Source organism: Hesperophylax consimilis, chromosome 17 (genome assembly GCF_061612785.1).
Source record: "Hesperophylax consimilis isolate HC1 chromosome 17, BYU_Hcon_1.0, whole genome shotgun sequence".
Classification (NCBI taxonomy): Eukaryota; Metazoa; Arthropoda; class Insecta; order Trichoptera; family Limnephilidae; genus Hesperophylax; species Hesperophylax consimilis.
In genome coordinates, this window is record NC_142852.1 from 19,783,681 (window position 1) to 19,801,983 (window position 18,303).

Sequence of the window (18,303 nt, forward strand, 5' to 3'; positions counted from 1 at the left end):
AAAGGTTTGCCTTTTCGGTGGCGGTGTTTGCTAGTGAGCCGTCAGGTCTGGTAAGAGGTGGCAAACTGGGTTTGCAAAAATTTCGACCTATTGAGCCCGCAAGCGACCAGAATGCTCTGCTGCCATGCGGGCAGGCAGCCAGCTTTTTGCTGATCTGCAGGTCGTGTTCGAATTTTGACCTATTGATGATTCTCTTGCATTCCTTTGCCGATTTGTTGTATGCTGATCTGCTTTCGGGCGTTCGAGATGTGTTGTAGGCTCGGTAAGCCGCGTTTTTTCGTCGAACTGCTTCGGAGCATTGTCGACTGAACCACGGCTTTGAGCCCACACCAGTTTCTTTAGTAGTCGATTGTATGAAGCCATCCATCGCCGATTTGATGACTTCACCAATCTCCTGGGCACATCTTGAAAGGTCCGAAGTCCGAAAACAAACAGCTGACCACGGAAAAGCATTGAAATGGGCCCGCATACCGAACCAATCTGCTGACCTATAGTGCCACACTTTTCTCCTCAGCCTCTCATTGGTTGGTCTGAGGCTAACGGGGATTGATGTCGTCACTAGGCAGTGGTCAGATGATCCCAGAGGCGCTGTGACGTCAATCTTATAACCGTGTGGCACAGTAGTTAAGAATAGGTCTAACAGATTGGAGCGGTGAGTCTGGACATCAGGAACCCTTGTAGGCTCCTGAACCAATTGCTCTAATCCGTAGCAAATGGCAAAGGATTCCGCCTGTCGGCCAGCCGAGTCCGTTGGGCCTGAGAACTTAAACCATGGTTCGTTATGAACGTTGAAGTCCCCCAGAACAACAAACTCGGCTGAAGGGTAGCGGGGCAAGAGATCATCAATAGTATCGGTCAAATGTTTGAAGAGCTCGGAAGTGTCTGATTCGCTATGGTTCGGTGAGCGGTATATGCATGCGTAGAATCTTGCCGTACTGGCAAGATTGACGCGCACCCACATTACGTCGAATCTGGAGTTTTCCAGACTCAATAGTCGCACACAGTTGACGTCAGCTCGACTATAGAGGCAGACTCCTCCTTTCAGTCGGAATTTGCTTGCGAGGGTAAAGCCCGGGCAGTCCAGATAGGAGGAGTCTGGCGGCTCGGCTATCTGAGTTTCGGATAGGAAAAGAAGGTTGGGACGTTGGGACAAAAGATGGTGATGGACGGAATTTAAATTTGTGTGCAGACCGCGAATGTTGGCAAAATTTACCAACAGTTTTGGCCCGCACCGGGGACGCCTGCTACTCGCCGCTGTAATGATGTTAAAATTGTTGTGTTGTATGTTCATTTGAATTTATTTTATTTATTTTTTTTTTTTTGTAAGGGTAGGAGGTGAAAGGAAAAGTCTGGAAAGGAAAGGTATGAGGGGTGGGTAGGAATCTGGGGTTCAGGCTGTCCAGGAGTGATGAGCGTTTGGTTCCAGCCCACCCACTGCGGTGCTAGGCGATAGGCTGGGAGAGTCCGGCTGGAGAGGGCATCCAATGCGCCCCAAACGCTGCTGCTGGGTCCCCTCCGGTCACGAACCGGCACAACAGCAGTGGCGGGGTTTTTTCACTCGCTGATGGGGCAGCCCACCCTTAGTCGTGAGCCTGAGGGTCGGGCCCCTGTACTATCGAGCGGCCCGGACAGCGGTAACCGGTTGTAAAGGGTCTCCCTCAACCAGCATCTCCCAACCGGCCCGCCACGCAGAAGGTGGGCCGACGCACCCGCCACCAAGACCCGGGCAAACCTTAACCCATGAACCCGGGCACCCCTGCTAAGTCACCAAACGTAGCGAACCACTTGGGGTGACCTGTGGCAGAGGTGTTGGTCATCCAATAAATGGTTCCCAGGGCGGCGGTACCCATTCTCGCCTACCAAATTGTGAAAGTTGGTTTCGTGTTGTTTGGCATATTTTTATTGTACAAAAGAATATTTTTCCAATTACAGTACAATTTTACATACGTCAGCATTTAGCTAGGTGACTATTCAATAATTGTTTTATGTCATTTAGAGAACAGTCACTTACATCCAAATTCTTTGCAAGTTTGTTTAATATCATAGCATCCCAAGAGGAATGGGCTATCGATAAAATTGTTCGTATTTTGAAATACATAATAGCTAAACGTGCTTTCCGCCTATAATATATTGGCAGTTGGTACCACTCGCGTGGAATGACTCGCAAATTGTGCTGAATATGAAATGTTCTTAAAAATCATTATTCTTAGTTAAGATCGTTCTGAATAATAACCGTTCTTATTAATTACCGTGATTAATTATCATATGACGAATATGTATGTTAACAATATGTATGGATTCAAAAGCCACATGATGAAAATATTTTTTTCTTTGAGCCATCTGTTCGCCATGAAAATTAAAATAATTGTCTATGACTTATTCTTGTCTATGCATACCCTATAAATATTTTTGACGTGTGCTTTCTTGTCCGAGAGCCGTTTCTTCCCGTTAAACATACTATCCCACGCCTGTGATGGTTATTGGTAAAGTAAGTACTCATTCTTATATTCATCGCTATTTATTTGGTAGCTGCCGTTATTCCAGTTTAGTTAGGGAATCATTGGGCGTTTTGTCACAGTAGAATATTTAAACTGTCAATTTGACGTCTACCAATTATTAGATTAGTATTTAGAAGGCATTTATTACAATTACCCATCAAAAAACATATTGTTAACAGATATTTTGTTAAGAGCGGAATGGCGGTAAACATTGTAAACGTATAAATATAGTTTTTCCACGATAAACAACGTTTCTCTTAACCGTTGTCATATCTTCAAGGTTTTGAAATATGTGTTTTGGCTACGACTTCGTTATTTTGACAGGATATTCCAAGCGAAACCACATTTTATTTTAATTTTTTTAATGTTTTTTTTATTCTAGACAAAAGAAAATTACATTTTCACTTATTTAACTAGAAAAAACTAATACATTACATATTAATATATAACGTTACGATTTTATTCACGATCATTTTTTTGTTGACTGAGCATAAAACTGAATAACTTTTTTTTAAATTTACCTTCACTTTTTTCAATTTTAATTTCGTCTTGGAGGCAATTATATATGTTGCTTCTCTCGAAACCAATGGATTGCTTGCCGTAATGAGTATGTATGGAGTTTAAATGTATTTTATCGTGTTACCGTGTAAAGTGTGTTTGCACTTGGTACGTTTTAATGATTTCTGTATTTGGATGTATAAGTTTATTATTTATTTTGCATATAAGGAGACATGTATAATATTCATAAAAAGTTTCTTAATGTTAATAGTTTTGTTTCCATGCATAATTTTTCTGTTGATGTTCTCGGTTTGAAGTGAAATAGCTTTTTGACTACTTTGTTTTGTTTTACGTGTAGTTCATTTCTATATGTTTCATTGGTGGCCATCCCAATAAATCTGCACTTACATGCATTCATGTTCCACCGGGCAAACACGGTTGATCAAATAACCTCATTTCTAAAAAAGAAGAAGCCCGATCTAGAATTGACGGTAGAGAAACTCGTTACGAGACATGAGAGGTATGCCTCTTTAAAAATACGAATTCCGGAAAATAGTTTCCATTTTTTCCTTGACCCCATGATCTGGTCTGAAAACGTGGCCTTCAACGAATGGTAATTTCGGAGGCCACTACCCAAAACCAAGATGGCCGACACCAACACCCCCGAAAACCAACATAAGTGGAATCTACCAAAACGTCAGAAGTTTAAATAATAAAATTTTAGATTTTATGACCAATGTAATGTGTCAGAAACTAGTTCTGGTTGCTCTTACTGAAACGTGGCTAACTTCGGGCACGTATTCTGCCGAGCTATTCGGAAATCTATACCACGTATACAGGAAGGATAGAGGCAGTCGCGGAGGAGGGACACTCCTGGCCCTCCGAGCTGACAGCCACTCACACGCTGAAAGACTGGAATACAAGGAAACCCAAGGTGAAGACTTGTGGGTGAAAGTATCACACAGAAATGTCTTCATATATATATGTGTAGTATACTTTCCTCCAAATACAAAATCGGAACAATATAAATTATTTTACGGGAAAATCATTAGTTAAAGTGCAAAATTACAATCTAAAAATATTATTATCTTCGGTGATTTTAACTTTTCGTCAGGGAAGAACCCGAGTGATGTTTACGATTATTTTTGTTCTTTTTAAGATTTGATACAAGTATACACTGTTAATAACATAAATGCACGCATGTTAGACTTAGTATTAAGCAACATAGATTCCAAAAATGATGTTGTCCGTCGCCATGATTCTCCACTTGTCAAAGAAGACCTTAATCACCCTTCACTATCATTCACACTCGAGTACATAACAAAAACCCAAGAAAAATCAGACATATTGCCCCCGGACATAAAAATGGGTTGGATTTTCAACGAAAACTCAGATCATACACTTAGAAATGCCTTAGAACAACATAACTGGAATCATTATGACTGCCTCGATGTAAACCTAGCTGCTGAAATGTTTTATAAGCAACTCAAAAATATTTTTGACTTATGCTTAAAGAAAAGATCCACACGTATGCTCGGAAATGATGAACAGTATCCAAAATGGTTAACTGGAGAGACCATTCATCACATACGAGAGAAAAATAAAATGCACCATCTTTGGAAAAAAACTAAATCCGAACATGCCTTAACAAACTTTAAAAAAAAATCACGAAAAAAAATCAAGCAGTTAATTGGTAAGGCCTACACTGACTTTACACGTGAAGCAGAGAATAGTATTATAACAGACCCCACTTGATTTTGGTCTTACACGAACGATAAACGCCGCGTCTGTGACAAACTTAATCACATGACCTTTAATAAAATCAACACAATGAATATTCTGAAATCGCAGAAGGTTTCGCAGATTATTTTCAATCAGTATTCAGCGACAATATTCCCAAACTTGACATTTCCTCTATAGCTTCTTCGTCACACAATGCTTTACCTGTTCAAATTCACGAAATTAACGATGATGATATTGTTTATGCTTTTCACAAGCTTAAACCTAAATACTCTGTCGGTCCAGATTTTATACCACCCATCATACTCAAAAGATACTCAAAACATTGAATTCCACCTCTAAAGCACATTTTTAACCTTTCACTTCGTAATAATACCTTCCATGAAATGTGGAAACTAACAAAAGTCACGCCTATACACAAAGAAGGCAAACAATCGGCAATCGATAATTACAGACCTGTAGCTGTCTTATCAGCACCCGCAAAACTTTTATAAACCATAATTTACTCACAAATATATAATCAAACAAAACATACACTCACCGAGAATCAGCACGGATTTCGCCCCGCTTTATCACCATCAACAAACCTTATGAATCTCACCACCTATATAAATAAATGGTTTGAAATTTTTTTACATGTCGATGTGATTTATACAGACTTCGAAAAAGCATTTGGTTAATTCGACCATGATATTTTACAAATAAAATTGAGTGAAATCGGATTCTCTCAGGATTTTCTCTCTTTCGTAGCTAGCAACAATTGTCGTCAGTATGTCAGTTACGGACACTAGTTCTCTCACGAATACAAAACTAACTCCGGGATTCCCCAGGGATCGAATCTAGGACCCCTCTTCTTTCTTTTATTCATTAATGATATAGGCAAGACCATTAACCGCTCAAAATATCTCCTCTTTGCTGACGATATCAAACTTTTCAGAGCTATCAAAAGTTGTATCGATTACATTCTTCTGCAGAATGATCTTGATTCTCTTATCAAATGGTCGGAATTAAATAAATTACCATTCAGCATCCAGAAATGCAGTAAAGTTACATTTACAAGATCCAAAGATACATATCTATTCCCATATCACATAAATAAAAATTTATTAAAACGCAAAAACGAAATTCGTGACCTTGGGGTGATCTTAGAAGCAAATCTCTCTTTCAAATCCCACATATGTGACATTGTCTTCCTCGCCAACAAAATGCTTGGATTTGTTCTTCGTAATGCGAGATCATTTACTAATGGAATTGCAATACGGAGAACATATGAAGCACTTGTCCGCAGCATCCTGGAACACAGCTCCATTATTTGGGCCCCTTCTGAACAAAACCATATCTTAGAAATAGAAAAAGTACAAAAAAGGTTTATGCGTTACCTGTATATGAGGGAATATACATAGGTACTATCCATTCCTTTATTCATCCTTGTTCTTAACAGGAATGCTCGATTTCAATACATCAGAAGAAAAAAATATTTTTAGGCAAACACTTTTTTAAGTTAATCTCTGGTACAATACACAATCCGCCTATGCTGAAAGAGGTTAACTTTTATGTCCCTAACAATTATACTCGAGGGAGATCCCATGCACTCTTATATGATCCGAAAGCGAGGACTTCTGCCTATCAGAACGCGCCAATAAACAGAGCGACTCAACTGCTTAACGATTCTGCATTAGCCATCGACATTTTCAATGTAACCTAAAGACAATTCAGTAACTATCTTTTAACACATGTCACAAAATAGTAAAACTGCCTCTGTAAACTTTTTACTTTGTAATCTTCTCCATGATATATTGGTGTATAACCGTTTTATGGAGAACACGAAAAAATAAATAAATATGCAGATTTCAATCAAGTAGTTTAAATGTGAATGTACGAGGCCATAATATAGACATTTTTTATTTTATTTGGTAACAGATGTTATATCCGGCTTAAAACGCTAATTAAAGGGTTGATTTTATAATTAATATCTTGAATATGCTGTTTAAAAGTAAGGTGTTTATCAATGCACAGCCTAAGATATTTCTCCCGTATCTGGATTTGCAGGTTGTTATATTCAATTTTTAAGGGTACGTAAGGAGGAATGATTTAACGAGTTAAACTAAAAATCATGTATCCTGTTTTAATTTAACTTGTAAATTTTATCATTTTATTTTATTTTAACAATGTTCTGTTTCAGATATATTTTTTGGGGTTAAACCAATAACCAAACTCTACCAAAGCAGACCATGGATCTACTGAAGCCAGATACTACATCCATCAAGACGGAACCAGGGCTCCAGGAAGAAGATGGAGGTGAAATTGCATTTTCTGATTTAGATTTCGACCACCCAGCTGTTACGAAAGAATGCTCGCAATATGCGGAGAGTACTCAGACAGCCAGTTTGTTGCATTGCATACGTGTAAAATATAGAACTTTAAATTCAGATGTTCGGAATCAATGTCTCTTTTGAAATGTCGTGCAAACAGGACACACACTTGTGCACAACATCCTCTTTTATAAAACATGAGGTGTATTGGGTATTTACCTTAATATGCGTCCTTGCCGGAAAATACCAAAATACAGCACTCATTAAACTTTATTATATTATTCATAACAAGTTGTCGGTTCCTCGATTTTCACCTAATTTTATTTGAGATATGATGTGAATTACACGTATTTTACGTTAAAAAAACATAAATATTGATTGGAAAAATAATATCCCATTGACTGAAAACAACCAAACTCTCTACTACAGGTGCTCTAGAGAAATGTTTTTCCTTCTTGAAGAATCGGTCCGTGAAGCGGACATCTGAGGTCATTTTTTATCTTACATAGACCTTGTTGATCAATGATATTTATTCGTAAAAGAATAATTTATTGTTTTTCAATTAAAAAAATCTCGTTAATATCAATTTGACGAAGATACAGGGCTGGCCCTATGCGGGCGCAATTGGTGCAGTTCACTCCGGGCGTCGAATACTTAACCTAACACATCGCCCTTGATATTATTTTTGATAAATACCGCTCAACAAATAACACAAATCATCATTTTAATGATTACAGTGATATCCTGCCTCGGCGTGTACTAATTTAGACTGTTATGGCAGCCAAAATTAAACTCGCGCCTGGCGCCGTTTGGTTCGGGGCTGGCCATGCAAAGATTCATTCTATTAACTGTCCTTTTTTTTTCCAGAAAACATTAATGTAAAGACAGACACCATAAACGCGGATCTTGGATCCCGACAAGAAGGTGAAGTGGCGCTTACTTATATGAAAATTGACATAGACCTGCCGGATGCAAAAGAGGAATGCTTACAAAGCTTTGGAAGAATTACCGAGGAAGCAGGTAAAACCAATTTTTCAGTGTAAACTTGAACTCTCCTATTTTTTTTAACCTTTCTACGAACTTACTTCGCCTATTAACTCTAAGTTTAGGAAATAAGTTTAACTGAGTCTTTTTCACCCATGTTATTTTTCAAATTTGTCGACAGATCTTCAAACGCATTTTGTGGAAAACGGATTCACTCCTCCCCATCACAACTACTCCTCCTGTCCTAAGTCAAATTTTGCAATAAACGTACGCAACCATGTAAGAGAAAAAACTTTTTCTTGTTCCAAGTGCAACTATTCAAATGCTCAAGAAAGAAAGTTAAAGAGGCATATACTAACCCACGGTGGAAAAAAACCTTTTTCATGTTCCTTGTGCAACTATGCATGTAATCATAAGGGTCATTTAAAGAGCCACATGCTGACTCACAGTGGAAAAAAACTGTTTTCATGTTCCGTGTGCAACTATTCGTGTTGTCGAAAGGGTCAGCTGAAGGGGCACATGCTGATTCACAGTGGAGAAAAACCTTTTTCATGTTCGGAGTGCAACTATGCAAGTAATCAACAGGGTAACCTGAAGACACACTTGCTGACTCACAGTGGAGAAAAACCTTTTTCATGTTCTATGTGCAACTATACGTGTTGTCAAAAGGGTCAGCTGAAGAAGCACATGCTGATTCACAGTGGACAAAAACCTTTTTCATGTTCCGTGTGCAACTATGTGTGTTGTCGAAAGGGTCAGCTGAAGAGGCACATGCTGATTCACAGTGGAGAAAAACCTTTTTCATGTACTGTGTGCAACTATGCATGTAAACATAAGAGTTATTTAAAGAGCCACATGCTGACTCACAGTGGAAAAAAACCTTTTTCATGTTCCGTATGCAACTATGCGTGTTGTCGAAAGGGCGACCTAACGAGCCACATGCTGACTCACAGTGGAGAAAAACCTTTTTCATGTTCGGAGTGCAACTATGCAAGTTATCAACAGGGTAACCTGAAGACACACTTGCTGACTCACAGTGGAGAAAAACCTTTTTCATGTTCCATGTGCAACTATACGTGTTGTCAAAAGGGTCAGCTGAAGACGCACATTCTGATTCACAGTGGACAAAAACCTTTTTCATGTTCTGTGTGCAACTATGCATTTAATCATAAGAGTTATTTAAAGAGCCACATGCTGACTCACAGTGGAAAAAAACCTTTTTCATGTTCCGTGTGCAACTATGCGTGTTGTCGAAAGGGTCAGCTGAAGAGGCACATGCTGATTCACAGTGGACAAAAACCTTTTTCATGTTCCGTGTGCAACTATGTGTGTTGTCGAAAGGGTCAGCTGAAGAGGCACATGCTGATTCACAGTGGATAAAAACCTTTTTCATGTTTGGAGTGCAACTATGCATGTTATCAAAAAGCGAACTAAACGGACCCATGCGGATTCACAGTAAAGAAAAACCTTTTTCATGTTCCGTGTGCACCTATGCATGTTATCGAAAGAGCGACCTAACGAGCCACATGCTGACTCACAGTGGAGAAAAACCTTTTTCATGTCACCTGCGCCACTATGTATGTAATCGAAGGGGTCAACTGATAAGCCACATGCTGATTCACACTTTAGAAAAACCTTTTTCATGTTTCGAATTTCAAAAACTATTTATGTAGTCAAAAAGCCGTTTGACTACCCACATGCTGATTCACATTGGAGAAAAACCTTTTTCATGTTCTTAGTGCAATTATTCATTTTCTCAAAAGTGCAATTTAAAGAGCCACATGCTGACTCACACAGGAAAAAACCTTTACATGTCCTGAGTGCAATTATTCATTTTCTCGAAACGGCACTTTAAAGAGCCACATGCTGACTCACAGTGAAAAAAAACATTTTTCTTATACCTCTCAGTGCAAATATTCATGTTCTCAAAAGTGCAATTTAAAGAGCCACGTGCTGACTAACACTGGAGAAAAACCTTTTTCATGTTCTGGGTGCAATTATTCACGTTCTCAAAAGAGCAATTTAAAGCACCACATGCTGACTCACACAGGAAAAAACCCTTTTTATGTATTAAGAAGAAAAATTATGTCAATCCATAAAAGATTTCAATTTATCCTGCCCTGAAAAAGGATTTAGCCTATTTCATGTAAACATTAGAAGCATAGAAAAAAATATAGATGAATTAATAATATCATTAAAAGATTTAAATTATTTTCCGGGATGCATAGTGTTAACAGAAACGCATTCAGCCGGAGATTTGAATTATACTTTTCCGGGGTATTCATATTATACAACTATAACAAAATTAAACATAAACTCTGGTGTCGGAATATTCATATCCAACCAGTACAATGTACTCAATATTAAAGAGATTAGATTAGATTACAGTGTTAGAAATTTTAACATTTTGAATATTGAATTTAAGGACATAAATAAACATTTTAACATTATTGCTATCAATCGTACGCATATGTCGATAATATCACAATTTATATATGAATTAAAAAAATATTTTATTCAATTTTAGAAACAAAAATAATGTTATTGTTGGGGATATCAATTTAGATACTACTCTAGCATGGATAAAGATAAATACCTCAACATGTTAGCATAACTCAACTATTTATCGTGCGTAAATTCATATACTAGGAACGTTCCAGGTCAACGACCTTCATGTTTAGATCATATTTTTACAAATATTCCTGATATCCACAATATAAAATCAGCTGTCATTCATACTTATATTACTGATCATTACTCATTTATGTTTATCCATAAATTTAGCAATCCTATATTGCCATCATTTAAACAAAATAATACCTCAAAAAAGGTACTCGATATGGATACATTAAAAAATAAATTAGAATCGGAAAATTGGATAGAATTATTTCAATTAAATGATGTCAATGTTTGTTGTAAAATGTTTGAAAAAAAAATTCCCAAATACATAAATGACTCATCAAATAATTTAATACCCAAATCCAAACTATGTAAATTTAAACCTATAAAACCATGGATTACTCTCGGCTTAAAACCCATTACCTCCATGATTTTATTTTTATTTTTATAAACTTGAATCATCATTATAATCCGATAGTATAGGCTTAAAGAAGAGCCCAAAATCAGTTTTAGAATTTTCCACCAGCCCGCCCTCTCGCCAGAGTGTCTAGAAAATTTATGCCTAAACGCAACTCTTGGAGGTAACCCACCTTAACAAAATTTATGTCAGCTATGGGTAAAATGCAGTCAACTGTTTGAATTATATTGATAATATGAAATTAATTATTGCCTTTGTTTTTTATTCAATGAAAAAAAGTATATTAATGGAAAATACGCAAAATAACAAAAAATTCAATATTATAAAAAAACATTTTAAAATGAGGTAAAGTAACCAAATCTAAGCAAATTATTCTCTAAGTGATACGATAAATGAAGGGCGCGGTCGTAGGCCCGTCACCGATAGACTGTTGGATTTTTTTACATAGAGCACAACGAATTCGAGATTCGCCACGATATGTCAAATGAAATTCTTGCATTCGACGCACACGATTCCCATCTTCTGCGTCATGGCCTTCTTCCTTCAAACGAGAATCTCCGAATCCGGTATTGACCTGATTTAGAAAAGACCATAAAAGAGTACATGTAACTTCCACAGGGAATGCCTTCTGGGAAGGTTTTCTCTGTCGCCTATTCATCTAGTTTCACATATCATCCTCTTACTTCCTAAAGAAGCATAGCAACTTCCATCCATTTAAAAGAGTGCTGCTCAGGCAAGATGCAAATAAAGGCCAGTACCACTTCTTTGACCGAATGTTGACCATATAATTTTGTATACCATTATCATGAAGGTCTACCCCACCCATTCCCAAATTATAATTTCGTATTGGCACGCTGGGTAACCGATTTTTTTGGCATGCTTCCATAAAAACTTTCCCTCTTTTGTCTTTCTTCAATTTCTGCCAACTCTGCACTTGACTTACTGGCTCCATTCGATCTTAGTTCGTGGCCACTGTTACTTCACGGTTGTCCTAACCAACGGCATACGAGGATTTGGCTTTCTACGTCTAACACCGCATCAAATTCACCTGCTAGGTAAATGTTCGCTATGCGCAAGGGAAATATAGAAGAAAATGTAACCTTTAGGCAATTACTTTCCTGTCTTCAACTTGCCTGAAGCTTCACGGTTAGCGAAGCGAACTGGCTAACATATGCCAGTAGCGCACATTCTTTTATCCTTCAGGATACATATCAAATGGTGAGATGTGAAGAAATTGTCCATAAATAGCTCATGGTGTGCGGGGAACTCTATATTTTCCATCATAGACAGTACGACGGATAATCTCTGACCTAATACGGGGTCATATATGTATCAGATACTCTAATCTAATATCTAATATGGCATTATTGCTTCGAAACAGGTAGCCTTCGGAGGAAGCAAGACACCAAATCTCGTAGCCAACTTTGATTGGCTTATTCTTAATGTACATCTTGCAATAATGCCGACCGAAATATGGCACAATTAGAAGAACCTTATTGATCTGGATCAACAGTTATCTTAGTAAAAGAAAGCTTTGTGTTAAAATAAATTCTGTAGAATCTTACATCTTCGAATCCATATGTGAAGTTTCCCAAGGATCTCACCTCGGACCAACTCTGTTTTTAATATTTATAAATGACATTGTTGGTGTATTTAAAGATGATATTTTTCGTTGTCTAATTTCCAAAACGTTATTTTTTTTCAATTGCGTCTTCTACAGACATACTCTTTGCAGAAGATGGGCATTTAATTTCGACGATACAGTTATTACCGGACAGACCATCAGGTGTAGCTCCAAAAAAACAATGTTCAGGGTCTATAAATAAGCCAATCTGTTCAATAGTTATGGACTCTTGTTCACATAACTGCCGAATTGCGATTGGCTCATTTATTTTCCCATATTTAATTGATTCAATATTTTGCAAAGAACGTCCATATAGTAAAGTTTTAACTAATGGCGCACAACTAATCATTCTTCTCTTACAAATCTTACCAAACCACGACGCTGTTAAAAGATTTCCACGCCTTTCTAACCATCCACCACTCTCAGACTATAAAATGGTTTCCCTTTCAATTCGCCGACGTTCTGGTTAAGAACCAAAGATATTAGAAGAACGAGATATGCTATGTTGGCCGCCGGACCGTAGCCGGAGTACTACCTAATTAGGGTACTTTGAACGGTATCGGGACGTGTACGCACAGAAATCTGTTCTATGTATTAGTGCGGATACCTTAGCGATGCCTTAGCGCAAGGCTGCCCAATCCCAGGCCCGCGGGCCACATTATGGCCCGCGAACGAATTATAAGTGGCCCGCGTGAACCATTTTCAAAAAACCCGCCAATTTGAAAAAGTGTCGCGGGCCCGCGTCGATGGAAAGTTTGTGTACATAAACACCAAATTGAAGATATTTCACGTTTAGCATGTTAAACAATGGACGAACCTACAAATAAAGATGGAACGTTAGTCGAAGAATACTAAATAAAAAGTTTATGTTATGGCTACTATACCTTAGCCATTCTGTCGGTTATATCTAGATTGTTGTTATCGCAAAAATGTATCTAGCGCTTTATAAGCTCGAAATGTGGACGTTGGTTCCCTTTTTGATGAGGCTTACACCCAAGGTTGGGTCAGACGAATAATAATCTGTGGTAGATGGCAATGTGTTGTAGCCGGTCAACACAGAAACCACGAAAACGTTTCAATTCGTATATATCTTACTGGAATTCGGTATTGGTTTTAAATCGAGCGTATTTGATCATACTCTCAAGAATAAAATGAATCACTTCGTCATCAAAGAATAATGAAAACACTTGGAAAGCATTATAAGACTTCAGCTTTTCGTACATATCTTTATGCACCACATACAGCGGTTCAGGAACGCAACAGTTTACTGTTGTTTTGATTTTTGGCTGGTGGTGCATTTGAAATAGATATTCGCAAGGTATTACGACTCGCACCAGAGGATGTCGAAGGCTGATTCCAGTCAAGTCGTGATATGCCATCAAATCATCGTCAATCAGCTCTTCGTCCGTATGTTCATCAACATTATCTGTTTAAAAATATCCGAAAACTGTAGACTAACTATGATTTTTAATAAAAATCACCCATAAAAACACAACAAAACCGTATTATTTGAAGGCAAGCTAACCAAAAACATATGAAAACACTGTCACAGCTAACCTCCAAAGTTTGCCCACAGGCATCACCTGATTTCAGTGACATCCAGCAGTCATCTTATGCATATAATACTATGTTGAAACAGTGTTGTCGACTATTTCATCTTTTGATAACAATATGTGATTCACACATGTTTTATTTTTTTCCGTTTTAATTTTTTTTTTTCAAAATGGGTCTATTTTCAGGGCTTTAGTAAAAAAATTATTAATAATAGAATAATTAATAAAATTTATTAAATTATGTTAATTATTGAAAGCTAACATACCAATCTGTAAATGCTGCAAAACAACTTTGTGGGATTTAGCTTTATTCACAGTGAAAAAAAATAATACTTTTCATCTATTTTTTTGATGCCTATAGACATCGTCATGGAGGTAATGGGTAGTATCTGTACGACATAAGCAAGCTCTATAAAACATACAAAATAAAGTTATTATACACATAAGTTGGATCAGGCTGAAAATGATAGTAAAAGAGTATGGACGGTGATAAATGAAATAATTGACAAAAAAATACAGGAATAATGAAATCAGTGCTATTAATCATGATAACTCGAAAACATGTTGTAAAGAAAACCCATCAAAAGCTGCAAATATATTTAACACCTATTTTGCAAACGTAGGGAAAAATCTAGCCAATCTTATACATATTGACCAAAATATAACATCTCCAGACTGTAATATTGATGCTGATAAAAAAACTGGCAACATTTGAAATCACCACAGAGGACGAAATAGTTTCTATTATAACTGGTATGAAAGGAGGTTCTGCTCCGGGCTTTGATGCAATTACAATTGATATTTAAAAAAACATTAAAAAACTAATTTCCAAACCATTAATGCATATAATAAATACAAGTTTTCAAAGCGGAGTATTCCCATCAGTTTACAAACAAACTACCGTTACTCCAATATTTAAATCAGGTAATCCAGAAGAAGTAAACAATTACCGACCCATATCAGTCATCTCAAATATAGCAAAAATTTTTGAAAAAATAGTTAAAAAAGAATGAGCCAATTTATAAAATGCAATGGTATAATTAATGAAAACAAGTTCGGTTTTATGGAAGGGAGAAGCACACAGGATGCAATTGCAAAATTGATTAGCCAAGTATATAATTCTTTAGATAAATCATTAAAATGCCTTGGAATTTTCATAGATCTCAAAAAAGCCTTTGATAGCATATCACATGACAAAATTATAAGTAAAGTAAGAAACATTGGATTAAATGGTACAGCTCTAGAATAGGTAAAAAGTTACCTTTCCAAACGACCTCAAGTCGTAAAAATTAACAATGTTTTTAGTTTGCCAAAAACGAGTCAATTCGGCATACCGCAAGGTACAGTCCTGGGTCCGTTACTGTTTATCATCTATGTTAATGACATATTCATACAAAAACTAAACGGGAAAATAATATCGTATGTTGATGACACTGTCATAATAATCGAAGGTACGAATTAGAATACTGTTAATAACTTGGCAAATGCTGATATTAATATACTGAAAAATTGGTTCGATAAAAATCTTCTCTCCTTAAACACAGAAAAAACAAAATTTATCCCATTTTCAATCAATAAATTTAAATCAGAACCAGAGTTAAACATTATAATACACCAACGCAAATGTGGCAGAACTAACTGCAATCAAACTTGTCCTATCCTTAGTCCAACATCCAAAATCAAATATCTTGGTGTATATATAGATCAACATTTTAAATGGAAAACACATATTTGTGAACTCGTCAAAAGGATTAGGAAATGTGTGTATATATTTATAAGACTTATAAATATTCTTATACTAGAAAACGTAAAAAGAGTTTACTATGCGATTGTTCAATCTATATTACAATATGGTATTATTGGTTGGGGAGGAACATATAATAAAATTTTGAACCCACTTAAAGTAGTTCAAAGATTGGTAATTGTGAGTTATCAAAGCAGTCGCCACCAAAAAGTCAATTGACGGTTTGGCCAAATCCAGGTAAAGCTTGGAGTACGGTACACGTAGATTACTGTGGGCCTTTAGCGGGGAAGATGTTCCTCGTGGTGTGTGATTCATTCTCGAAGTGGTTGGACTGTATCGAGGTACAGAAGGCAGATTCAACTCATACGATTTTGGAATAAGGAAATTTTTTTCTAATTGGCAACCCTGAGTTAATTGTGTCTGACAATGGCTCAGTTTTTACATGTGAGGAATTTAGAGTTTTCTTAAAGGAGAACAATATTAAACTTATGACGTCTCCTGTGAAACACCCCCAGTCAAACGGATTGGCGGAAAATGCTGTTAAAACTTGGAAAATGTTCCTCAAGAAACTGTTAGTAAACGGTAAATTCCCACTAAATTTTAATGGACTATAGAAATTCTTTGCATTGCTCGACAGGTATTGAACCAGCGGTACTGTTATTAGGAAGAAGGCTGCGTTCTACTTTCGACAGTTTAATCCCAGTGAAAAATGGGGAAGAGCTTTCGGAAATAGTCAAGCAAGCAAACGTTAACATTTCTAAAGCTCAATCTGATCAGGTAAAGTTTTAAAAAGGGGTTAAAACCAGGGTTTCTAAAGTTGGACAAAAGTGTTTAACAAAAGATTATCGTCAGGATAATAAAGTAGTTTGGGCTAAGGGAGGAGTCTCTAGAAAGCTAGGTAAGAAAGTTTATATTATTAAGATAGGGAACACAGAAGATGTGACATGGAAGAAACATGTTGACCAAATGAGGGAAATGTCAGTGAGCTGGAAAGAAGATGGCAATATTGCACAGCATCCCGCGTCTGAAATTTTGAGGAATGAGCCTCATGAGTTAGAGACTTCGACCTTATTGCGTGGATTCACTAGTTTTTCTCCTGATTTCAGGTTGGCGGGAGAGGAGGTGGTGTCGGAGTAGACACAGGCCCGGCAACAGAGACCATGGTCTGCGAGAATTCGACTAAGACGCGAGACACCCACATCTTCCAGAGGAAACGGGGCAACTTGAACCCCCCCCCAGGCACCGCGGTTGTTAGGGATTTGTACTTATGTTTTGATTTTTATATGTATAATCAATGTATATTTTTGCTTGATTAAGTAGCTTCAGAGTTGAAGGAGGGAGAGTGTAGTATTTAGTTATTAAAAGGTTCGGGTAAGTTCGGGTTTTACCGAACTTAACCGAACGCGACCTACCGTCACCTGTTATATTGTCGTGTTCACCGAGAGAGCACGATTCATTAGCTAGACGGCCTTTGGGCAACATCTTACTTGCATTGTTATAGTATTATGTTACAAATAAACCAGCTTCCGTGTACTAAGTAGGCACTTAGGTACGTGTATTCAGTGTTTAAACCAGATCCTTTCCTCATAGAATACTGGAGATAAAGGGCCCAGTATTCTACTCATAAGAAGATATCGTACAATAACGATACGTTACAGTAATCAAAGTAATTTTGAAAAAACCGACAAAATTTTCTACTGAAATTCTTTTTTCAATTTTCAAAGTACCTACAGTAGACAAAATATATCAAAAATATTCAATACTTCAAATTTACAAAGAAATACAGTCCAATACTCATAACTTGCAATTCAATACATCAGCAAGATACCAAAAAACCATTAAAATCCCAAAATTTCACACTAAGCTCATTCAAAATACCTATCTTTATCTAGGCATAATTTATTTTAATAACCTTCCATTAAATTTAAAAAATATCGAATATATTCAGGAATTTCACCTTAAATAAAAAAATACCTTAAACTATTATAAGTCCAAAATTCGATCACTACATACATCTAGAAGTAATATTGTTTAAATCTTGTGTTGTTTCTTAATAATTTATTTACTTTAATACTAACATGTACATAATTGAACCAGAATTCCCTCACCAAACACAAGAGCATTGTCTCTTTATGGTGAGGAAAGGCTTCTTTAATTTCTATTGTTTTATATCTTGTTTATATCTATGAAAAAAAATATTTTTTTCAAAAATTAAATAAAAAAAAAAAATTATTGGTATTTTCCATATCTTCGTCATCTGATAGAGAAAAAAAAGATTAAAAAAAATAAGTGTAAAAAAAGTGCAGTGGCTCT

General features: G+C 36.7%; 1 protein-coding gene across 1 annotated transcript in view; it reads left to right on the forward strand.

Annotated features, from left to right (window-relative positions):
* The window catches only part of LOC149416165 (uncharacterized), a 64,174-nt gene extending 47,001 nt beyond the window's left edge, over positions 1–17,173 (forward strand). The window contains exons 4-5 of the mRNA XM_089641894.1: positions 7,916–8,068; positions 17,097–17,173. Coding sequence (XP_089498020.1) covers positions 7,916–8,068; positions 17,097–17,173 — 230 coding nt within the window. The remainder of the gene's footprint in view (positions 1–7,915; positions 8,069–17,096) is intronic.
* Positions 17,174–18,303: the final 1,130 nt, after the last annotated feature.